Source organism: Entelurus aequoreus, linkage group LG24 (genome assembly GCF_033978785.1).
Source record: "Entelurus aequoreus isolate RoL-2023_Sb linkage group LG24, RoL_Eaeq_v1.1, whole genome shotgun sequence".
In the NCBI taxonomy this organism is placed as follows: Eukaryota; Metazoa; Chordata; class Actinopteri; order Syngnathiformes; family Syngnathidae; genus Entelurus; species Entelurus aequoreus.
This window is the reverse complement of record NC_084754.1, coordinates 15,840,477-15,865,044: the sequence shown is the minus strand read 5'-3', so window position 1 is coordinate 15,865,044 and position 24,568 is coordinate 15,840,477. Positions and strand designations below refer to the sequence as shown.

The 24,568-nt window shown below is 39.5% G+C and overlaps 1 protein-coding gene across 1 annotated transcript in view; it reads right to left on the bottom strand.

The window, feature by feature from the left end:
* Positions 1–24,568, bottom strand: part of si:ch211-236l14.4 (SITS-binding protein) — an 80,643-nt gene that overhangs the window by 14,320 nt on the left and 41,755 nt on the right. Inside the window, exons 3-8 of the mRNA XM_062035583.1 lie at positions 23,926–24,133; positions 17,863–18,013; positions 4,595–4,792; positions 3,395–3,663; positions 3,186–3,322; positions 83–204 (exon numbers count right to left, since the gene is read on the bottom strand). Of these exons, the coding sequence (XP_061891567.1) occupies positions 83–204; positions 3,186–3,322; positions 3,395–3,663; positions 4,595–4,792; positions 17,863–18,013; positions 23,926–24,133 (1,085 nt within the window). The remainder of the gene's footprint in view (positions 1–82; positions 205–3,185; positions 3,323–3,394; positions 3,664–4,594; positions 4,793–17,862; positions 18,014–23,925; positions 24,134–24,568) is intronic.

Here is a 24,568-nt window from a genome sequence, read left to right as displayed (position 1 = left end):
GTTTGAGAAAATTGGAGGTTTTTAGGTGCGCCTTATAGTGCGGAAAATACGGTAATTTAGCTGGAGAAAAAAAATTCTTTACCCGGTCTTCTCCACAGACCCATGGTGGTGTGTGGAAGCTGATGACAGGGAGGAACGAAACAATCTCCAGCCAACGGATGAACAACTCCTCATCCGTGACCATGTCTCCAGATAGAGAGCCACCTGTATGGGGAAGCAGACCGGGGGAGACGATCACATTATGTAATTGGTTATTATTTTCTCCCAGAAATGTTTAAACAGAAACATTCATTTATATTCTACCAACTGTCCAGTTCAGGGTCACAGCTGAGTTGGAGCCTATCTCAGCTAACTTTGGGCCAGAGGATGAGTACTGAAGTACAAATTCACACTCACTTTTACACTTATTGACAATTTATAGTGTTGGTTTTGACCTGACATGAGTACCATCAAAGAACAATTTTGGTTCAGTTATTTTTATTTATCTATTTGTTAATTTGATAGGGACATTGCACAATAAATATATTGCACAGACCATATATTGTCTCTGTATTTATAATAACTATAATCTAATTTTTATCTGATGTGTGACAAAGGGACAACAGGTTGAAAATGCATTTAGTGATACAATCAGTCTGATAGATATACAGAGTATTTAGACAGAACTGGTGCTAAATACTCACAGAAAGTTGGTTATCCCTCAATTGTTTTCAAAGTCTGGCAAACACTTGATTATTCAAGTAGTATTTTTAGCAAACTGCATTGAGCAGTGGTGTCAAACTCATTTTAGATCGGGGGCCACATGGAGAAAAATCTACTCCTAAGTGGGCCGGACTTGTAAAATCACGGCATGATAACTTAAAAAAAAAGTTATCATGCCGATTGTTTTCTTTGTTTAAAAATAGAACAAGCACATTATGAAAATGTTGAAATCATAATGTTTGGGTTTTTTTTACACCTACATGTTGCGGTTAATAGTATTCTATCTTTATTTGTCGTTATTTATACTTTCTGAATAAATTATGTGATAATGTTCATCAGTCAACTCATTGGTGTTAATTTTAAATCCATCAAGATAAAACAATAATATCAAAATCAGAATTACAAGATGTTATTTATGTAGTTTGCTCATGTATTTTATTTTTATTTTTATTTTTTACTTTTGTAGCATAATCTACACAGATACAAAGAATTGCTATTGTGACATCTAGTGGACACATTTAGAACAGCAGTTTCTTTCATTCAAAAATTTCGGCTAATTTTTTTACTGAGCAAACTCATCCCTCGGGCCGGTTAAAACCTGTTAGCGAGCCTGATCTGGCCAGCGGGCCGACCGTTTGACACCCCTGGCATAGAGGGATTATAAGAACTAAATTGATGGTAGGCAGTGGCAGCATGTATTGACTTTATGCTTTAGTTTAACTATGTGCCCATCAGTGGCGGGCTGTGCATTTCCCACCTAGGCCTTCAGTGATGTCCGACTTCAATGATTACCTCTCAAAATACCATAAGTTAAGTTATGTCACCACATGACCATTGCTGGAGAAATACTATACAGAAACCCATTCACGCACTACACCTCAACAGTGTACAAAACGGGCTATTTTCTGGCGCATTTAAAAATCAATAAACCCGCATCAGCAATTAAAACATATGTTATGTGATATTGTCAAAATTAAAATTGCAAAAAACATATTAAACGTGAAAAAATAAAGAAATAAAATATTTGAACTCACAATTTGTAGCACCCATTCAACGCCGTATAAGCCAGTGGTACCCCTCATAGTCGTTTGATTCGAGTGGAAATGGCGGGCATTTCCCCATTTCATCGCATGGACAGCTGAACTAGCTTCCGTGGTTGACCGACATCGTCTCACAAGATGTAGTTTCTCTTTAAATATCCTTCCTGAAAATGGCCTTGCAAATATATATCTGCCACCTAATCAATGTTTTGTCCTCCGTCTTTGTGGGTTAAAAAAGTGAGTATCGGTGATTTCTCTGCTAGCTTGGTATGGCTACGGTGCAACACTTCCTTTTTCAGTAAATTGCAACTTGTGATTGGATACTCACTTTGGAATGACAAGTGAGTATCCAATCACAGTCTTGTTAATGTCAGGCTACCTAGATAGGCTACTGTCAACAACTTGTGATCTGATTGGCTATCGCAACTGTCTATCAACTGTATGTGTTCTCAAATTCATCCGCTAACGGTCCTGGGTGTGGCTCTGCTGATCTGCATAGCACTGCCACGGCTCAAACCAGTGAGTATCCAAGCACAGGACGCGTAAATGTCACTTTCAACGTGAGGCCATCGAGAAGGCCTTACTGACAACAACTTGTGATCTGATTGGCTATCACAGTTATCTATCAACTGTATGTGTCCGTTCACTTACAGTGCACGGATGCCCGTATTATTGATTCTGAAGGCCTCTAGCAGATTTGGTACAGCATGGCAACATAAGCTAGGTGAATTTTGATTGGATACAAACTCTAACCTAAAAACAACAGAGCATAATATGACTTGAAGACAATGAATACATTTAGATATTTAGGAAAAGTACAAATCTTTAATTATGATCATGATTTCTGGTTATGTTAGGCCAGCAGAATACTTTCATTCATCCAGGTCATTGTTTTCTCTACAATTACTCAAATAGATAGCAACTGGACTGATCCGATTATCTCAGAAGACTTTTTGCCTCTCATTTCAGCAGGCTTCATCAGTTCATGCTCACGGACGTACATAAGACAGCTGTAGTCTAAGAAGATGGTGCAGGATCCAAATGATGTATCCTCTACAACAGTAGGCATGCCAAGGCATAGATGGTGTCGCTCTATTGTGTTGCAAAATAACAGCTAAGATACAATAAAGTGAGACCTCTGATAGCACAACAGGATGGAGTCACCTTTTGTTAGCATTCCATTCAGTTGTATCAATGGAAACTTTTGGTGTCAGGTACTCTCTTCTCTTTACCAAGCCCATGTGTGTAGTGCGTACAATCAGCTGTGCTATGATGATTAGACTTTCCCACATCCGTTCGCCGGTTTTCTGTCATGCTTCCAAAGTATTTGTGTTGTATAAACATGTTTTAATATCCCTGCCTGTGGAGTGCCAACAATGTCCATTCTCGCTGAGCAATTGTCTTGCACAAGTGGGAAAGGTGACCTATAAGATGCAGTATTACCTACTGCATCAGGAATGAGGAAGTTGTATCCCAGCAGAGTGTGGTGCAGCAGGGAGGGAATGATGCCCTTCAGGCCCATTGGGCCCCAGTCAGACTGAAGGGGTGTCATCCTTAGAAATACAGGCTTGTGACTGGACCTGACGAGCAAACACGGTCATAATAAGCAGAAGAATGGCACAAAAGTTTCAAAGACTAAGACTAAGGTATACCTCGTCCCCGCTGACATGATGGTGGAGTCTCCGATCCTGGAGGCCACGTCGGCCAGCAGGCTGATGTACGTGTCCCCACCCAGAGTTTGAGGTGGCCTTAATGACTGTTCCTCAAACAAATTTCTCTCACCCCCTTCCAGCAGGATGTACTCCATTCCCAAATGTGCTTGTAAGGATCCCACTCTGTCCAGGAACCAGCTCACCGCTCCCGGGTTTGTGACGTTTAGTTTTACACAGAACTTCCCCTGCCACTGAGTCAACAAAGGGACCTGGGGAATGGCAACACATACTTTAGATCGATATTATCTAAGCCAGTGTTTTTCAACCACTAGTGTGCCGTGAGATATTGTCTGGTGTGCCGTGGGAAATTATGCAATTTCACCTAATTGGTCCAAAAAATATTTTTTGCAAATCAATAATTATAATCTGCAAATAATGTGCCGTTTTCGAGTGTCTGTGCTGTATAGAGCTCGGCAGGGTAACCATGTAAAACTCCATATCAGTAGGTGGCAGCAGGTAGTTCATTGCTTTGCAGAAGTCGGAACGCGTCGAGGATGGTTTGTCGTGATCCCAATATGCAGAGCACAGCGTGCAGGTAAAAAGGTATGTAACGCTTAAAAAAAAAATGAACAAAACGGAAAGGAAAAGTCAATGAAGCATAGGGATGGCTATGCAAAACGAAAGTAAAACTGATCTGGCTACAAAGTAAACAAAAACCGAATGCTGGACGACAGCAAAGACTTACAGCGTGTGGAGCAGAGACGGCATCCACAAAGTACATCCATACATGACATGACAATCAACAATGTCCACACAAAGAAGGATAGCGTCCGCACAACTGAAATAGTCTTGTTTGCCAATATAAAGCAGGTCAGGCAATAGCACTCAAAGGAAGGCGTAAAGCTACTACAGGAAAACACCAACAAAACAGGAAAAGCCACCAAAATAACAGCGCAAGACAGGAACTAAAGCACTACACACAGGACAACAACAACAAACTCTAAATAAGGCAAGACAACCTGGTGGAGTTTCCTTTTTTAACCTGTTCTGCTAGTGGTGTGCCTCTGTAATTTTTTTTAATGAAAAAAAATGTGCCTTGGCTCAAAAAAGGTTGAAAAACACTGATCTAAGCTACTATACATGAGTCTCCATCAAATCTGGATTCAGAGCTGAATGAGCATACAGTGTGTACCGACTCACCAGCTGACCGTGAGGAGCTGAGGGGAGACTAAGCCAGAAGGCCTCAGTGCCATCCAGGAGGGACGTATGGAACTGCGTGGTGTCCACGCTCAGGAAAGGGGACAGAGTGACGGAAATGTTAAGAAGCTTGACAAGTGGGAGGTCCCTGGTAAGTCTCTTGGACTTCCCTCTTTTCCTGTTGTTGAGGTAGTCATGGTCCTATGGTCAGAAAAAACAATTTTAAGACATAGAAGTGCAAACACAATGGGCCTAATCTACTAAGATCTAAATCACAAATGCTAAATAGCACGCGCAAACTATAAAATTGCGTGTGCTATTGCGGGTGAGACTACGTGTACACTTGATAACAAGTGCAAAAGTGGTACCGATTGCCATATTTGAATGAGGTTTTTGCGTTTTGCTGTCACCAAAGAGACACTCAGTTCCCTCCACATTTATGGCATTATATGGTCCAACATGTGGCGGTTCTTCATGTTGTTGACATGCAACACACATATATAATATGCACCACCTTTTTTGGGCTACGCTGAATCCAAATCTAGACAACAAAACCCATTTTTTATGTTAAGGTATGCTTTAATAGGTTAGAATAGTCATAGTTTACAAACCCCATTTCCATATGAGTTGGGAAATTGTGTTAGATGTAAATATAAACAGAATACAATGATTTGCAAATCCTTTTCAACCCATATTCAATTGAATGCACTACAAAGACAATATATTTGATGTTCAAACTTCTAAACTTAATTTTTTTTTGCAAATAATAATTAACTTAGAATTTCATGGCTGCAACACGTGCCAAAGTAGTTGGGATAGGGCATGTTCACCACTGTGTTACATGGCCTTTCCTTTTAACAACACTCAGTAAACGTTTGGAAACTGAGGAGACACATTTTTTAAGCTTCTCAGGTGGAATTCTTTCCCATTCTTGCTTGATGTACAGCTTAAGTTGTTCAACAGTCCGGGGGTCTCCATTGTGGTATTTTAGGCTTCATAATGCGCCACACATTTTCAATGGGAGACAGGTCTGGACTACAGGCAGGCCAGTCTAGTACCCGCACTCTTTTACTATGAAGCCACATTGATGTAACACGTGGCTTGGCATTGTCTTGCTGAAATAAGCAGGGGCGTCCATGGTAACGTTGCTGAGATGGCAACATATGTTGCTCCAAAACCTGTATGTACCTTTCAGCATTAATGGCGCCTTCACAGATGTGTAAGTTACCCATGTCTTGGGCACTAATACACCCCCATACCATCACAGATGCTGGCTTTTCAACTTTGCGCCTATAACAATCCGGATGGTTCTTTTCCTCTTTGGTCCGGAGGACACGACGTCCACAGTTTCCCAAAAAAATTTGAAATGTGGACTCGTCAGACCACAGAACACTTTTCCACTTTGTATCAGTCCATCTTAGATGAGCTCAGGCCCAGCGAAGCCGACGGCGTTTCTGGGTGTTGTTGATAAACGGTTTTCGCCTTGCATAGGAGAGTTTTAACTTGCACTTACAGATGTAGCGACCAACTGTAGTTACTGACAGTGGGTTTCTGAAGTGTTCCTGAGCCCATCTGGTGATATCCTTTACACACTGATGTCGCTTGTTGATGCTGTGCAGCCTGAGGGATCGAAGGTCACGGGCTTAGCTGCTTACGTGCAGTGATTTCTCCAGATTCTCTGAACCCTTTGATGATATTACGGACCGTAGATGGTGAAATCCCTAAATTCCTTGCAATAGCTGGTTGAGAAAGGTTTTTCTTAAACTGTTCAACAATTTGCTCACGCATTTGTTGACAAAGTGGTGACCCTCGCCCCATCCTTGTTTGTGAACGACTGAGCATTTCATGGAGTCTACTTTTATACCCAATCATGGCACCCACCTGTTCCCAATTTGCCTGTTCACCTGTGGGATGTTCCAAATAAGTGTTTGATGAGCATTCCTCAACTTTATCAGTATTTATTGCCACCTTTCCCAACTTCTTTGTCATGTGTTGCTGGCATCAAATTCTAAAGTTAATGATTATTTGCAAAAAAAAAAAATGTATCAGTTTGAACATCAAATATGTTGTCTTTGTAGCATATTCAACTGAAAATGTGTTGAAAATGATTTGCAAATCATTGTATTCCGTTTATATTTACATCTAACACAATTTCCCAACTCATATGGAAACGGGGCTTGTATTTCAAAGGGGACAATGCAATTTCACAAAACACATGACTACACACGGTTAAAAAAGCCAGAATTAGCCTGAAGGCTAGTTTTCATCTATAGTCCCCTGGCCATGATGTAAACAAGAAGTAAAATCACAATTTAAAAGAAAAAGAAAAGAAAGAGAGAGAAAAAATAACAAAGCACACAATACATATAAAATATGATAAACAATAAAATACAACATCACAACACAACATTTATCTTAGCATCAAAACAGTCTCATCTTTTAGTGCTGGCAGCTGTAGGCGTCGATAGGCCACATTTGAAATGTTTTTGTGAAGGCCTTGTAAATTGTGACCAGTTTAACCTCCTCAGGTACTGAGTTCCACACATTTGCACTCCTTACTGACCAGGCCGACTTACTGAAAGTGCTCCTGTGCAGAGGAATATAACAGTCACCTCTGACAGAGCCTCCAGAGGTGATGTGATGGTGTGTCTAGAATGATCCCGATGCAAGAAATGCCTATTGCAAAAAGGTTTATGTGTAATGACTATGAAGTTTAATCTAATATAATCTGGGGATGGGAATTGAAAACCGTCTCTGATTTCCAGTGTATCAATTCCTTGGACTCGCTTGCCAATTTTTCCCTTAAAGATGCCAGTGAATTGGAATGACGTCATTACACAATGTGTGTAGTGACATCCACATTTTACAAGAAAAGATTGCGACAGCACATTTTCTGAGATTTTCAATTGAAGGTTTTTATAGGATAATCATCAAAATTCTAATCATCAAAATTATATCAAAAGAAGGCTTGAAATATCTTGAGTTATCCCTTTTTTACAAACAAGAATCGAAAAGAGAAACGAATTGTTAAGCAGGATCGAAAGTGTAATCGTCACAGGGAAATTCTTATCAATTCACATCCCTATTCATATGGGCAGTGATGGGCAGTAACAAGCTACATGAAGGGAAGCAATGTATATCTTAACTACATTTCCCAGTAGCTTGGCGGTAGCTTCACCACTTTATGAAAGTAGCTTTTCCTGTAGCCTAGTTATTTTTAGACCCATGTAGCGAGGATGCTTGCATCAAAGCTACGAGCTACAAAGAGAGAAAATGGACTGCAAATCCAATCCCTTATGTCAAGATATCAATCAATCAATCAATGTTTATAGATATCGATATTATATATATGTATATATATATATATATATATATATATATATATATATATATATATATATACTCTACCGTTCAAAAGTTTGGGGTCACATTGAAATGTCCTGATTTTTGGAGGAAAAGCACTGTACTTTTCAATGAAGATAACTTTAAACTAGTCTTGACTTTAAAGAAATATCTACATAGGTGTATAGAGGCCCATTTCCAGAAACTATCACTCCAGTGTTCTAATGGTACAATGTGTTTGCTCATTGGCTCAGAAGGCTAATTGATGATTAGAAAACCCTTGTGCAATCATGTTCACACATCTGAAAACAGTTTAGCTCGTTACAGAAGCTACAAAACTGACCTTCCTTTGAGCAGATTGAGTTTCTGGAGCATCACATTTGTGGGGTCAATTAAACGCTCAAAATGTCCAGAAAAAGAGAACTTTCATCTGAAACTCGACAGTCTATTCTTGTTCTTAGAAATGAAGGCTATTCCACAAAATTGTTTGGGTGACCCCAAACTTTTGAACGGTAGTGTGTATATATATATATATATATATATATATATATATATATATATATATATATATATATATATATATATATATATATATATATATATATATATATATATATATATATATATATATATACTATCATTCTATTATTTTGTCAAAATTATTAAGGACAAGAGGTAGAAAATGAATTATTAATCTACTTGTTCATTTACTGTTAATATCTGCTTACTTTCTCTTTTAACATGTTCTATCTACACTTCTGTTAAAATGTAATAATCACTTATTCTTCTGTTGTTTGGATGCTTTACGATAGTTTTGGATGATACCACAAATTTGGGTATCAATCCGATACCAAGTCATTACAGGATCATACATTTGTCATATTCAAAGTCCTCATGTGTCCAGGGACATATTTCCTGAGTTTATAAATATAACATAAATTCTTCGTTTTGGGTGGAAGTTGGAAAAATGTGTTTAAAGATTGGTTTGTTTATGAAGCTTGATGTGGTTTCTGTTATTTTAGGAGAGTTCGTTGACAGTCATGATTTAGTCAATTTAATTTACTCGGTAAAAGGTTTATTTTTAAGGCCAAAAACAGATATTCACTTAGTATTTCTTTCTTTAAAACATTCATTCAGTATTTTTTAACTTTAGAAAGTTATATGGTTGAAAACAATAATGATGCCAAAAAACATAAAAAAAGATGGGAAGTCCTCAAAGGCTTATTTTGAAAATTTAATTTTGTTTATATATGATATGCAATCTGTTGTTGTGTTCCCTAATTTAATTGTACATGAATGAAGGTGTGTGTCGCTGAGTCCGACTTGGACGTGATCTGGACTGTACATGGGTGCTTATTTTGAAAATGTAATTTTGTTTGTGCATTGTATGCAATCTGTTGTGTTCCCTGGTTTTCAGTGTACATGGGTAAACCCGACCTGGACATAATCTGAACTGGACCTGGTTTTAAGAACCCTTTTGAACAATCTGATTCTCATTGACAACCTGGTCTGGTGAAGATAAGGTCCTTTGAAAAAAAAAAAAAAAAAAAAAAAATATATATATATATATATATATATATATATATATATAAATAAAAAATTATTGAATAAAAAAGAAAGTAAAACAATATAAAAACAATTACATAAAAAATATTAATTAATGAAAATGTTAGTGGACCAGCAGCACACACAACCATGTGTGCTTCAAGGACTGTATCCCTTGCAGACTGTATTGTTTTATATTGTAAGAACCAGGAGTTTAATAACGGAAAGAGACAGCCCCTTTTGTGTGAATGAGTGCAGATGGGGGAGGGAGTTTTTTTGGTTTGGTGCACTGGTTGTAAGTGTATCTTGTGTTTTTTATGTTGATTTAATAAAAAAAAAAAACATAAATAAAAAAAAAACGAAAGAAGATGTGATGCCAAAAAATATTGATGTAATCATAGTAGTATCGACTAGATACGCTACTGTACTTGGTATCATTACAGTGGATGTTAGGTGTAGATCCACCAATGGTGTTTATTTACATTTTGACGCCGGTGGACAGCGAATCCGATCCCTCGATATTATATATATATATATATATATATATATATATATATATATATATATATATATATATATATATATATATAGATATATATATATATATATGTTTGTTAGGCCAGGGAAATCCTTAGGAATGTTCATGCAAAGTTAACTACATTATTACCTAACTGTGTGATATAAAAAGGTTAAGAAAAGTGAGATTAGAAGATATTGGGTGATATAAATTATATAATTGTAATGTTTTTGTTTGCAAATTTCAATGTACAGATCAATTTCGGCAACAGAAACACCAACGTGAAATGAGCCAAACCGATGAAACGATCGACATTTTTGGATGCCAACTACCAAATGTGTTTTATGCTTCAAACTACTATGAAAAAAACTGAGCCGTGACTGATTGTTTTGTCAGACTAATAAAACAGGAGGAACATAGAAGGATCACATTGCCGTAGAGTCGCACACTTTTAGGACCTGCAAGTTTCCATCAGCAGCCATGCATGTCGGCTCCTTCCTAATTGCATTTACGGAAGGGAACACATTTGGCGTTTTATATCCTTAATGGACAATGTATATATATATTTTTTGTGGGTATCGGAACTTTTCTCACCAAGTCTAATTCCTAACATCCTTTGGCACCTTACACTCTGAGGTGGTGTGCTGGTGGAGTGTGTGGAATGTACATTTGGTCAAATGCTCTGAATTTGGCAGATCTCATCCACATATTATGTGAAAGTCTTCTGCTTGTTTTCTTCTTCTAAGGTTCCTGCAGCACACTCAGCTGGCGTCAGGATCTCACTGTTACATTCGCTCCTTTCCCATGCCATGTTCAGGTTACAGTCCCAGTGAGGAATCGCTGGTGGTTTTCTCTCAGCAATATTTGTTTTCCAACAACTATGGCCCATTATTGACTTTGAGACATTTAACGGAGGTCCTGCCGATCATGTTTTTAGGCAGCGCCAACAAAATAAAGAAAGAACAGAACATCATGTATACCTGCAAAATTAACTGCACTGCATCATAACCTCCTAAGAACCAGCGTCAACACATTTGTTTTTGGTCGATCTCCTTTGCCAGAGCTACACATTTCGGGGGGAAAAAATAGCTTTTTTTTTTAATGCAAAACACAAATGTCCAGAGAAGTGTGGGATACTTCTCTTGAGAGAAGATAAATAAAATGAAAAAAAAAAAAATAAATAAATAAATAAATAAATAAATAAATAAATAAATATATATATATATATATATATATATATATATATATATATATATATATATATATATATATATATATATATATATATATATATATATATATCTTATTTTCAAGGAGGGTTAACACATTAATTTGGTAACGTTATATGTGATTACCATTTTCAAAGCAACGTTACTAAAGGCCTGTTTATCTAAAGGACTATTCGATGTTGAGGTGTGTCTCTTTCCCCCCCCCCAATAATCTGTCCAAAATAGAACAGGTTCACTGCAGGTGTTTTGGCAAGACATGCACCCAATTGGAATTCCTGAACGCTGAAATGGAATTGCGTGTTTTTTTTTCGGCTGTCAGAATTGAGCAAACCGATAAAAACATCTACAGTACGACTGTGTCTGCACAAAGTTGTGAAAAACAGTGTGTGCAGACAGTGTGATTGTCTAAAAAAGAAGGAAGTCGATTATGGCTTGCAAGCCTCAAGCAGAATTTGGATGTGAATAATGTGGATAACATTCAAATAGTGTTGTCCCGATACCAATATTTTGGTACCGGAACCAAAATGAGTTTGATACTTTTCGGTACTTTTCTAAATAAAGGGGACCACAAAAAAATTGCATTATTGGCTTTATTTTAACAAACATCTTAGGGTACATTAAACATATGTTTATTATTGCAGTTAAGTCCTGAAACCCACTACTACCGACTACGCAGTCTGATAGTTTATATATCAATGATGAAATCTTACCATTGCAACACATGCCAATACGGCTGGGTTAACTTATAAAGTGCAATTTTAAATTTCCCGGGAAACTTCCGGCTGAAAACGTCTATGTATGATGACGTTTGTGCGTGACGTCAAGGGTTGAAGGAGACATTTTTGGAATAGCACGGTTGCCAGCTTAAGTCGTCTGTTTTCACCACATAATTCCACAGTATTCTGGACATCTGTGTTGGTGAATCTTTTGCAATTTGTTTAATGAACAATGAAGACAGCAAAGAAGAAAGCTGTAGGTGGGATCGGTGTATTAGCGGCTGGCTACAGCAACACAACCAGGAGGACTTTGAGTTGGATAGCAGACGCGCTACCGTGAGTACAGCTTTGGCTTCCAAACATTTGATCGCTTGCTCGTACGTGCGTGGCGCTATGTGTATGTCACGTATGTAACTTTGGGGAAATATATGTTTCTTGCCGACTCTGATGGCGGCCGGGGTGTCCTCGAAAGCTACAACGCCCGCCGCCGCGCCGCTGTCCTCACCTTGACTTCCTCCGTCTCCGGGCCAAGTATGACACATAGAATGGATCTGCTATCCCCGTTTAAATAAGAAAATTTCATTTCAACACAGATAGACCCTGCGATGAGGTGGCGACTTGTCCAGGGTGTACCCCGCCTTCTGCCCGATTGTAGCTGAGATAGGCTCCAGCGCCCCCCGCGACCCCAAAGGGAATAAGCGGTAGAAAATGGATGGATGGATGAATTTCATTTCAGTAGGCCTTTAAATAAAATAGTGAACATACTAGACAACTTTTTTTTTAGTTGTAATTAAACAAACAAAGGCTTCTAATTAGTCTGCTGACGTATGCAGTAACATATTGTGTCATTTACCATTCTATTATTTTGTCAACATTATTAAGGACAAGTGGTAGAAAATGAATTATTAATCTACTTGTTCATTTACTGTTAATATCTGTTTACTTTCTCTCTTAACATGTTCTATCTACACTTCTGTTAAATTGTAATAATCACTTATTCTTCTGTTGTTTGGATGCTTTACATTAGTTTTGGATGATATCACAAATTTGGGTATCGATCCGATACCAAGTCGTTACAGGATCATACATTGGTCATATTCAAAGTCCTCATGTGTCCAGGGACATTTTTCCTCAGTTTATACACATAATATACATTTTTTAAAAACGAAAGAAGATGTTTTGATGCCAAAAAATATCGACTAGATACGCTACTGTACTTGTTATCATTACAGTGGATGTTAGGTGTAGATCCACCGATGGCGTTTGTTTAAATTTTGACACCGGTGAGCTACGATGTGTAGCTAGCTCACCGGTACTTTTCAGAGGCGGTATAGTACCGAAAATGATTCATTAGTATCGCGGTACTATACTAATACCGGTATACCGTACAACCCTACATTCAAATGTGCTCGGCTCATTTTGTATCTAGTGTGTATGTTTACATTTGTACCTGTTTTTTGTGAGTATTTTGGAAACATATTACTAATACACAAAGATTCGTTTTTATTTAGGCATGACAAGATGACATCGGCAAAGCTCCATTGCTTTCCTCATACCAAAGACTATAAAAATGGGACCCATTACCTCCCTGCTTGGCACTCAGCATCAAGGGTTGGAATTGGGGGTTAAATCACCAAAAATGATTCCCGGGCGCGGCACCGCTGCTGCCCACTGCTCCCCTCACCTCCCAGGGGGTGAACAAGGGGATGGGTCAAATGCAGAGGACACATTTCACCACACCTAGTGTGTGGGTGACAATCATTGATACTTTAACTTAACAATAAGATGAGTGTAAACACTAAACAGGCAACCACTTTTAATGTCGGTTGCTGTGTAAACTTGGAGAAAAGATTAGGCATGAGGAACTGACCTGAAATTATTCGAACAAATAATAGAAATAATAGAGAATTATGTTTTTAAAAAAAAATAATTTTACTGCTGAGTACACTACTACCACAGAGAAATTAGTGTGTGCTTACTGTATGTAATAGTATGACTTAACTACTAAACATCTCATAGTGATCTACTTTTGCAATTGGGGCCACTTAACCTACATTTTGGGGGGGTTACTGTCAGAACTATTGTATCTACAGTAAGTTATCACAAAACTTTGTGTTGCCATGAGTTCCCGGCGAGAAAACAAAAGCTGTCTTGATCCTACCAAGAAGAAGGCTTGTAAAACTTCACTGTGTAGGATGGGAAGCAACATGAAGGTGTTCTGTTTCTTTGATGTATTGTAATCACAGAAAGATTTCGTTTTGACGTGAGAACTACAAAGCGGAGAGAAAGCAGGATTTGCCCAAGTTCCAGGCACCTCTTTTTTTAACTCTTTTACCACCTTTTCTTTAAACCAACCTTTTCTTTGAACTGTTTTGTAATCAAAGGCGATGGCTGTTTACGACCCCCGTCCCTTTAGAAACAGCTGTTGCCATGTAATCAGGGAAAGTCCAAATAAAAGAGGAGGCGTACAATCTTTCGGCAGAGCGTAGTGACACTGTACAAGGGTACAGATGTACGTGTTTCTCCTCACTGTGCCAAATCTAATTCTCTCTCTGTCTGATTCCTTGCTTCTTGCCTTGTTTAATAGATGTCATCAATGTTTGAACCTGACAGTTACGTTTATGTTTGTTAAGTTGTGCAAGTGTTTGTGGCATTTCAGCATCTTTTGACACAGGACTTATCCCGGATTTTTGACTTTTACATTATCATTCCATTCACTTTCACCGCCATGTTTACAAACACTTCCCTCCTTGACGGCTGCACATCCGAGTACTAAACACTTTATACGTTTCCATCCACCGGCTTCAACGATGCATTCAATTGATCGTTCAGGAGACACAAATCGTTGAACTTTTACTTACCCATCGTATGCAAGTCATTTGGCTTTGCTGTGGGCTTTCATTAAGTTTTCTCCGCCGCTATGCTAACCAAGCTGTCAACACACAGCTGCGCGCGCACAGCAATAGCCGTTGGTGTTTGATCACTTCTGACCAGGCAGCACATGTTAGTTCCGCTGTGTAGTTATGTTATAGCGTTCTCAAAAATCGAAACATTTCAAAGCGAGACTGAAGTTTATGTATGTTTTAAATAAAAGTAACGTCAATAGATTTTTAAGACCTTTCAAAATCGTATTAAAGACTTTTTAATGGGATTTTAGGATAATTTCAGACATTTTAAGGCCTTAAATTCAAAATATTGGATTTAAGACCTTTTTAGACTTTTAAAGACCTCGCGGATATAAAAACCTAACCCAAACTAACATACATTTGATAGTATGAGACATGCATATTAAATAACAAAATGATAAAAAATCTAACATTATTTAGTGTAAAGATTTAAGACAAAACAAAAGAAAGACATCACAAATGGAAACACATAAGTGTGTCTATAATGCGTCCCGCGAATTTGACCTCGGTAGCAATGACAAGAGTTGGTAATAAATTGCCAGTTACCAGGTAAGCTAACAACTGGCTTAGCTTCTTCTTTTTTCTGACAATCGGGGTAAGTTGTGGCACATTGATTGATTGATTGATTGATTGAGACTTTTATTAGTAGGTTGCACAGTGAAGTACATATTCCGTACAATTGACCACTAAATGGTAACACCCGAATAAGTTTTTCAACTTGTTTAAGTCGGGGTCCACTTAAATTGATTCATGATACAGATATATACTATCATATATACTATCATCATAATACAGTCATCACACAAGATAATCACATTGAATTATTTACATTATTTACAATCAGGGGTGTGGAGGGAGGGGGGTGGTGGGGGGGGGGGGCATATGGACATCAAGTAGTGGACATAGAGAGAGAGAGAGAGAGAGAGAGAGAGAGAGAGAGAGAGAGAGAGAGAGAGAGAGATCAGAAGGCATAAGAAAAAGAAAAAGTATCTGCATTTGATTGTTTACATTTGATTATTAGCAATCCGGGGAGGGTGTTAGTTTAGGGTTGTAGCTGCCTGGAGGTGAACTTTTATTGCGGTTTTGAAGGAGGATAGAGATGCCCTTTCTTTTATACCTGTTGGGAGCGCATTCCACATTGATGTGGCATAGAAAGAGAATGAGTTAAGACCTTTGTTAGTTCGGAATCTGGGTTTAACGTGGTTAGTGGAGCACCCCCTGGTGTTGTGGTTATGGCGGTCATTTACGTTAAGGAAGTAGTTTGACATGTACTTCGGTATCAGGGAGGTGTAGCGGATTTTATAGACTAGGCTCAGTGCAAGTTGTTTAACTCTGTCCTCCACCTTGAGCCAGCCCACTTTAGAGAAGTGGGTAGGAGTGAGGTGGGATCTGGGGTGGAGGTCTAGAAGTAACCTGACTAGCTTGTTCTGAGATGTTTGGAGTTTAGATTTGAGGGTTTTGGAGGTGCTAGGGTACCAGGAGGTGCATGCGTAATCGAAAAAGGGTTGAACGAGAGTTCCCGCCAGAATCCTCAAGGTGCTTTTGTTGACCAGAGAGGAAATTCTGTAGAGAAATCTCGTTCGTTGGTTAACCTTTTTGATTACCTTGGTTGCCATTTTATCACAGGAAAGGTTAGCCTCTAGAATGGAACCTAGGTAGGTGACCTCATCTTTCCTGGTGATGACACTGTCACCTACTTTTATGCTGCCTCCATTCAATCGTGCCATATTTGGGATTTGAGGGACAAGACCTTGATTACTGCTTGACAGATTGTGATGTGCTGAGTTGACCTCTAAACACTATGACAACAATACCAGAATCTATCTAACGCCCAGGGGCCCACACTTTTTGTATCCAAGAGCCAAAGTGAAAATGTGCCAATGGGCCACAGGCCAAAGACAGCAGTTTTAAGTGTATACTTTGATGGATAGAATTACCACATGGATAACTTTTGTTTAGTATTTATCAACATGTCCCTTGTAGTAGTGTCAGTTAGCTTTAGCAACACCGTTCAAAAGCCCATTGAAATATTTGCTAATTTAGCGTTGCCTTCATCGTGACATGTTTTAGGCCATATTTCTAAAATGACACAACTATTTAAGTTTTTTGTAGCCAAACCTTCTCAACAAAGATATAGTGTCTAAAAACATTACTTTTCCCCTTTTGCTGTTTACTTTTTCAATTAATCTGAAAGTGTCCTAGCAGTTTTGAATTGGCATCTCTACAGTAGGAGATATCGAACATTTTTATTTCCTTTGGACCTGGTTTCCTTTCTCTGGTCTAATGAGACAAAGATTGAACTCTTGGACGTAAATGCCAGGCATCATGTTTGGAGGAAACCAGGCAGCGCTCATCTCTATCATGCTGTGGGGTGATTCAGCGGCAATAACTAGGAGACTAGTCAGGATAGAGGAAAAGATGAATGCAGCAATGTACAGAGACATCCTGGATGAAAACCTGCTCCAGAGCACTATTGAACTCAGTCTGAGGCGATGGTTCATCTTTCAGCAGAAAAACAACCCTGAGAACACAGCCACGATATCAAAGGGATGGTTTCGGAACAACTCTGTAAATGTCCTTGAGTGGCCCAGCCAGAGCCCAGACTTGAATTCTCTGAAGAGATCTGAAAATGGTTGTGCACCGACGCTTCCCATCCAACCAGATGGAGCTTTAGACGTGCTTTAAAGAGGAATGGACGGAACTGCCCAAAGATAGGTGTGCCAAGCTGGTGGCATCGTATTCAAAAAGACTTGAGGCTGTAATTGTTGCCTACGGTGCATCAACAAAGTATTGATCAAAAGCTTTGAATACTTATGTTCAAGTGATTTCTTTGTTTTTTTATTATTCATACATTTCATAAAGCTCTGAAATTTTTTTTTTTTCACATTGTCATTATGGAGAATTTTGTCTATTTTCAGCACAAAAATGAATTTCTTCCATTGCGGAAGAAGGTCATAACATAACAAAATGTGCATACTTTCCAGGTGCACTGCAGGTCACACTATCAAGCACATACCATTTCAGAGAGGAGGTTGGTGGAATGTTCATTGAGGCTGATGATTCCTTCCCCGAGCTGGTGTCTTCTAAGACGGTTAGAGAAGGTTCTCAGTTCCCTCTCCACCTTTTGTCCCGAATCCACATTGCTGAGTAGCTTCCAGAATGGCAGCCTGAGTCACACAGAGGGGATATCACATAATGATGTGCAATGGATCTACATGAATTCATTGGAATTTCTTCATGAAGTCAACTTAAAGGCCTACTGAAACCCACTACTACCGACCACGCAGTCTGATAGTTTATACATCAATGATGAAATCTTAACATTGCAACACATGCCAATACGGCCGGGTTAACTTATAAAGTGGAATTTTCAATTTCCCGCTAAACTTCCGGTTGAAAATTTCTATGTATGATGACGTATGCGCGTGACGTCAATCATTGAAACGGAAGTATTTGGACACCATTGAATCCAATACAAAAAGCTCTGTTTTCATCTCAAAATTCCACAGTATTCTGGACATCTGTGTTGGTGAATCTTTTGCAATTTGTTTAATGAACAATGAAGACCGCAAAGAAGAAAGTTGTAGGTGGGATCGGTGTATTAGCGGCTGGCTGCAGCAACACAAGCAGGAGGACTTTGACTTGGATAGCAGATGCGCTATCCGACGCTAGCCGCCGACCGCATGGATGATCGGGTGAAGGCCTTCGTCTCTCCGTCGATCGCTGGAACGCAGGTGAGCACGGGTGATGATGAGCAGATGAGGGCTGGCTGGCGTAGGTGGATAGCTAATGTTTTTAGCATAGCTCTGTGAGGTCCCGTAGCTAAGTTAGCTTCAATGGCGTCTTTAGCAACAGCATTGTTAACCTTCGCCAGACTGGAAAGCATTAACCGTGTTTTTACAGGTCCATGGTTTAATAGTATTGTTTATTTTCTGTCTATCCTTCCAGTCAGGGGCTTATTTCTTTTGTTTCTATATGCAATTACGCCCGGTGCTATCACGTTAGCTCCGTAGCTAAAGTGTTTCGCCGATGTATTGTCGTGGAGATAAACGTCACTGACTGTGAATGTCCATTTTGCGTTCTCGACTCTCATTTTCAAGAGGATATAGTATCCGAGGTGGTTTAAAATACAAATCCGTGGTCCACAATAGAAAAAGGAGAAAGTGTGGAATCCAATGAGCCAGCTTGTACCTAAGTTACGGTCAGAGCGAAAAAAGATGCGTTCTGCACTGCACTCTAGTCCTTCGCTCTCACGTTCCTCATCCACGAATCTTTCATCCTCGCTCAAATTAATGGGGTAATCGTCGCTTTCTCGGTCTGAATCGCTCTCGCTGCATTGAAAACAATGGGGTAATGTGAGGAGCCTTTCAACCTGCGAAGTCACGCTACTTCGGTACAGGCAAGGCTTTTTTTACCAGCGACCAAAAGTTGCGAACTTTATCGTCGATGTTGTCTACTAAATCCTTTCAGCAAAAATATGGCAATATCGCGAAATGATCAAGTATGACACATAGAATGGATCTGCTATCCCCGTTTAAATGAAAAAAAATCATTTCAGTAGGCCTTTAAAAGTTAAAGAAAACATATCTTGCAGTACAGTGTCAACTGTAGTGGTGTATTTATTCTAGATCCACTCGACGTCCATTGCACCGGTCGCCCAGGGGGAGAGGTGGTGGGGCGGGGGCGGCGCGGGGGTGTGGTTAAGAGGGGAGAAGTATATTTACAGCTAGAATTCACCAACTTGAGTATTTCATATATATATATATATATATATATATATATATATATATATATATATATATATATATATATATATATATATATATATATATATATATATATATATATACAGTGGGGCAAAAAAGTATTTAGTCAGCCACCCATGACTAAATACTTTTTTGCCCCACTGTATATATATATATATATATATATATATATATATATGAAATACTTGACTTTCAGTGAATTCTAGCTATATATATATTTATTTATTTTATTATACATATAAATAAAATAAATACTTGAATTTCAGTGTTCATTTATTTACACGTATACACCCATAACACTCCTCTCTACTCATTGTTGTATTTGAAAGTGCAATGCTTTGCAGCCAGTAGCACAGCTTTTGAAGGAGCATAGGTATGGGCAGTGTAATATTCTGGGTTGGAGTCAATAACCAGGCGAGGTGACGAAGTTACGTCTCTTTACTTCATACTTCAGAACCGACTCCCACACTTGCCGTCAGGGTGCGCAATACAACGCAAACCGTTGGCCAACCAAAAAGTAACCACAGAACACTATAGTGTTCTGTGGTTACTTTTTGTTTGGCCAAGCGGACGTGAGGACAGGCTGTCCTCACACAGGTCCGCACAGACCTGGAGGGGGCGTGCCTTAAGTCCGGCTGGAAATCGGGAGAAATTTGGGAGAATGGTTGTCCCGGGACATTTTCGGGAGAAGCACTGAAATTCGGGAGTCTCCCGGAAAATTCGGAAGGGTTGGCAAGTATGAGTTAAAGGGTCATACATTGGTCATAATTAAAGTTCTCCTGACTTTATAAACAATAAAAAAGACAAAAGATTTAGTGCTAACAAAAAATATCAAAGTAATAATTGTAGTTTCGACTATGTACGGCTGTTGTACTTGGTATCGATCGTTACAGTCGATGTCTGGATTGACCCACCCACGGCATTAATTTACATTCAGGAGCGCTAGCTTGCTGTTAATGGTTAGCTATTGTATCCTCCGACGGTGTGTAGTGAAGAATGTTTAGCTATTCATCGAACCTGCAGGGGGGATACTTGTAAGAAACATTGTTTATTTGTTGTCATGGCGCCGAGGATTAGTGATTTAGAAGTAGCTAAAACACTAGCGACTGCCGATGGATGTTAGCCGCTCGCTAGCAAATGGCGAGCAAGAGCAAAGCACCTCTTGCAGAGCGGCGCTTCAGTGTTTATACGTTCAAGTTTATCGTTAGTTTTCAAGCCAAAATGCGCCCATTCTCTCTTTTCTATCTCCACACTGTTTCTGCTTGTAAGTACTTAGTGCCACAGGTGGGGCTGTTTAAACAGCATGATTATTGCACAGATGTGCATTAGGCTGCCCACAAAAAAAAGGTATCTGGTGTGACCACCATTTGCCTCACGCAGTGCAACACATCTCCTTCGCATTGAGTTGATCATGTTGTTGATTGTGGCCTGTGGAATGTTTGTTCCACTCCTCTTCAATGGCTGTGCCAAGTTGCTGGATATTGGCAGGAACTGGAACACGCTGTCATGTACGCCGATCCACAGCATCCCAAGCATGCTCAATGGGTGACATGTCTGGTGAGTATGATGGCCGTGCAAGAACTGGAATGTTCTCAGCTTCCAGGAATTGTGTGCAGAGCCTTGCAACATGGGGCCGTGCATTGTCGTGCTGCAACATGAGGCGGTGGTCTTGGGTGACAGGCACAACAATGGGCCTCAGGATCTCATTGCGGTATCTCTGAGCGTTCAAAATGCCATTCATTAAAATGCACTTGCGTTCGTTGTCTATAATATACGCCTGCCCATATGTGCCCATGGGCTACTTGATTCACAACATTGACATCAGTAAATCGCTGTCCCACACAACGCCACACACGCTGTCTGCCATCTGCCCTGAACAGTGAAAACTGGGATTCATCCATGATGAGAACATCTCTCCAACGTTCCAGACGCCATCAAATGTGAACATTTGCCCGCTCATTCAGCCCAATCTTGGCTGTCTCTGGTCGAGATGTCCGATAATATCGGCAGGCCTATATGTGGTTATATCCTTTACACACTGATGTCAGTTTTTGATGCAGTACCGCCTGAGGGATCAAAGGTCACGTGCATTCAATGTTACATGCAGTGAATTCTCCAGATTCTCGGAACTTTTTGATGATATTACGGACCGTAGATAGTGACCCTCGCCCCATCCTTGTTTGTAAAGGAGTATTTCATGGAAGCTGCTTTTATACCCAATCATGGCACCCACCTGTTCCCAATTAATTCACCCGGGGGATGTTCCAAATAAGTGATGAGCATTCCTCAACTTTCTCAGTCTGTTTTGCCACTTGTGCCAGCTTTTTTGACACATGTTGCAGGCATGGAATTCAAAATGAGCTAATATTTGCAAAAAATAAAATTTTTTATATCTTGTCTTTGCAGTCTATTCAATTGAATATAGGTTGAATGCAAATCATTGTATTTTGTTTTTATTTACGATTTACACATCGTGCCAATTTCACTGGTTTTGGGTTTTGTATATATACTGTATATATACAGTATATATCCTGTTAGCAACATACATACATACTGTACATACATAGATCTGCATATCCAGTTAGTGCCTCATATTCATCATGAATATTTGCAAACATTTAACAAAACTTCCGAATAAAAGTCTAGAAATGTACCATTAAAAATTTCCACTTCTTTGCAGCCCTACATTTAAAACATTTTTTTTTCGTTTTAATGTAAACGCTTCATGCTGGCCAAAAATCAACTGGGTAAGGTAGTAATCTACAAAATTTGTGCATTTTGAAACCTGACAGTATGAAGGTGAAATAGTCTCCGGGAACAGATTGTGTTGTAGCTTTTAACTTTCACTCCGTTACTTAAGTGATAGCAATCAATTCCATTAACGTTGAGGAACTCCTTATGCCAGGGATATTGAACTAAAGTGTTTTGAAGGCCACATTTCCAGAAAACGAAGGACCAGGAGGCCGGAATTCTTTCACGAGTCATCTTATTTTGCATGTTCCGGAGAACCAGCATCTACTACAGTAGCTATTCGCTGTTGAACTATTTATTTTGTCAGTGTTACACTGTTTTTAAGGACCTTGTTACGGTACCGGGGCATGAATATGCCAGAAGTCGTCTTTCCAAGATGCGGCGGAACAACAGGAAGCAGCTTGCAGGTAAGAAAGATGATTTATTGTCCATAAATCACCACAAAAATATGATGTGCGGTGCCCACGGCACAGAAAACAAGAATGGCTTCGCCAAAAGGCTGCAAGTCAAAAACACTAGGAGCAGGAACAAGAACGTAACATGTTGCATGAGGGAAAACATCTTGTGCAGCCCTTTGAGACACTTGTGATTTAGGGCTATATAAATAAACATTGATTGATTGATTGATTGATTGAAAAGCACCAGACCGAGTGAGGCGAGAGGAAAGAATAAATAACTCTCTGATTAGTGCTTGGGAACAGGTGAGCGTCCCGATCACTAATCAGAGGCAGGTGAAAATAATCAGCACCCATGACAACCCAGAAAAACAAAACAGGGGTGCTGGAAACATAACTTAAACAAGTGAATCAAAACCTAAATAAACTATGATCCGGGCAACAGATCATGACAGACCTTCTGCAGAAATGTGAGTGTCTCACAAGTTTTTTTAGCTAAACTCATGGGCCACACCAGTTGAATAGCCCGAATGATGAAAAACAGAGGACCTAAAATAGAACCTTGAGGAACACCACCAGTATAACTGAAGTAGTTGAACAAATGACTGCGGACTGCATCTGATGTAAACAAGCTACAGCAACTCCTTATTTACATAAATCACATTGCAAAACAATTATTAACTGCCAAAAAGGAGAGTACTTAATAGGGTGCCTTGAGGAACGCCTCAGTTATGCACTCAGTATCAAGGGTTGGAATTGGGGGTTAAATCACCAAAATTATTCCCGAGCGCGGCCACCGCTGCTGCTCACTGCTCCCCTCACCTCCCAGGGGGTGGAACATGGGGATGGGTCAAATGCAGAGGTTAATTTCACCACACCTAGTGTGTGTGTGAGACTATCTTTTTACTTTTTTAACTTAAATCACAAGTTTGGACCCCAGAGTTCTACAGGTATGTTTGCTAGCAAGGTTAAAATATCAATGCAAAGAAATGTGTTTATAGTGGACCAAGTTCCGACAGGAGCACTTTCGTGGTTTTCGGAATTTTCTGCAAACATTTACGTCTCCCAAGTTTTAAACTGAAGTCAGGGGCCATTATGGTGTCATCCCTGAGCCAGATTCGGCTGCCAGTTGAATGGCCCTGCCTTTTGCCTTACAAAAGCACTTACCACACAGCACTCATGTTTGGTATCTCCCGATTGAGCTGGGAGAGCTGCTGCACTGCTTCCTGGTGAGCTGCCTTCACATTGTTGGCCACACAAACAGTGTACTGCAGCGGGAGGAGATCCATACTGGGCAGGGACTGCAGGCAAAATTGTTGTCTGCTGTCCATCCCCAGCTGCAGAGGGAGGTCAGGAGACACCAGTAGGGCAACACCTGCATGAAGGAACAGTTAAGAGTTAACATTGTAACGTGATGTTACACAATAACATCAGCAGCATCATTCCAACAACACGGACATATTCTAAAAACTCAGAGTTGACGACGTGCATGTGGGTGGATGATCTTAATATGATCTGAGGAAAAGTAAATAGATCAATTGCCAAATCATCTGATATGAAATGATGCAACCGAGTGTGACGGATGTCGCTGGTCAGCCGTGTTAGCTGATATCGTGTCACTCTGGTGGGAGAAAAACACTCCCATAATGAGCAGTGTGCAGTTGGATAAGTTTAGCTTATGACTTTTTGGCCCCTTCTGAGGTTTTGGCGACCTTTTAAAAAGAAATTAGCAGTCCATTTTCATGTATTATTTTGGGCAGGGCCTGTGGGCTAACTTGTTAATAAATTATTGGTATGCTTTAGAATATAA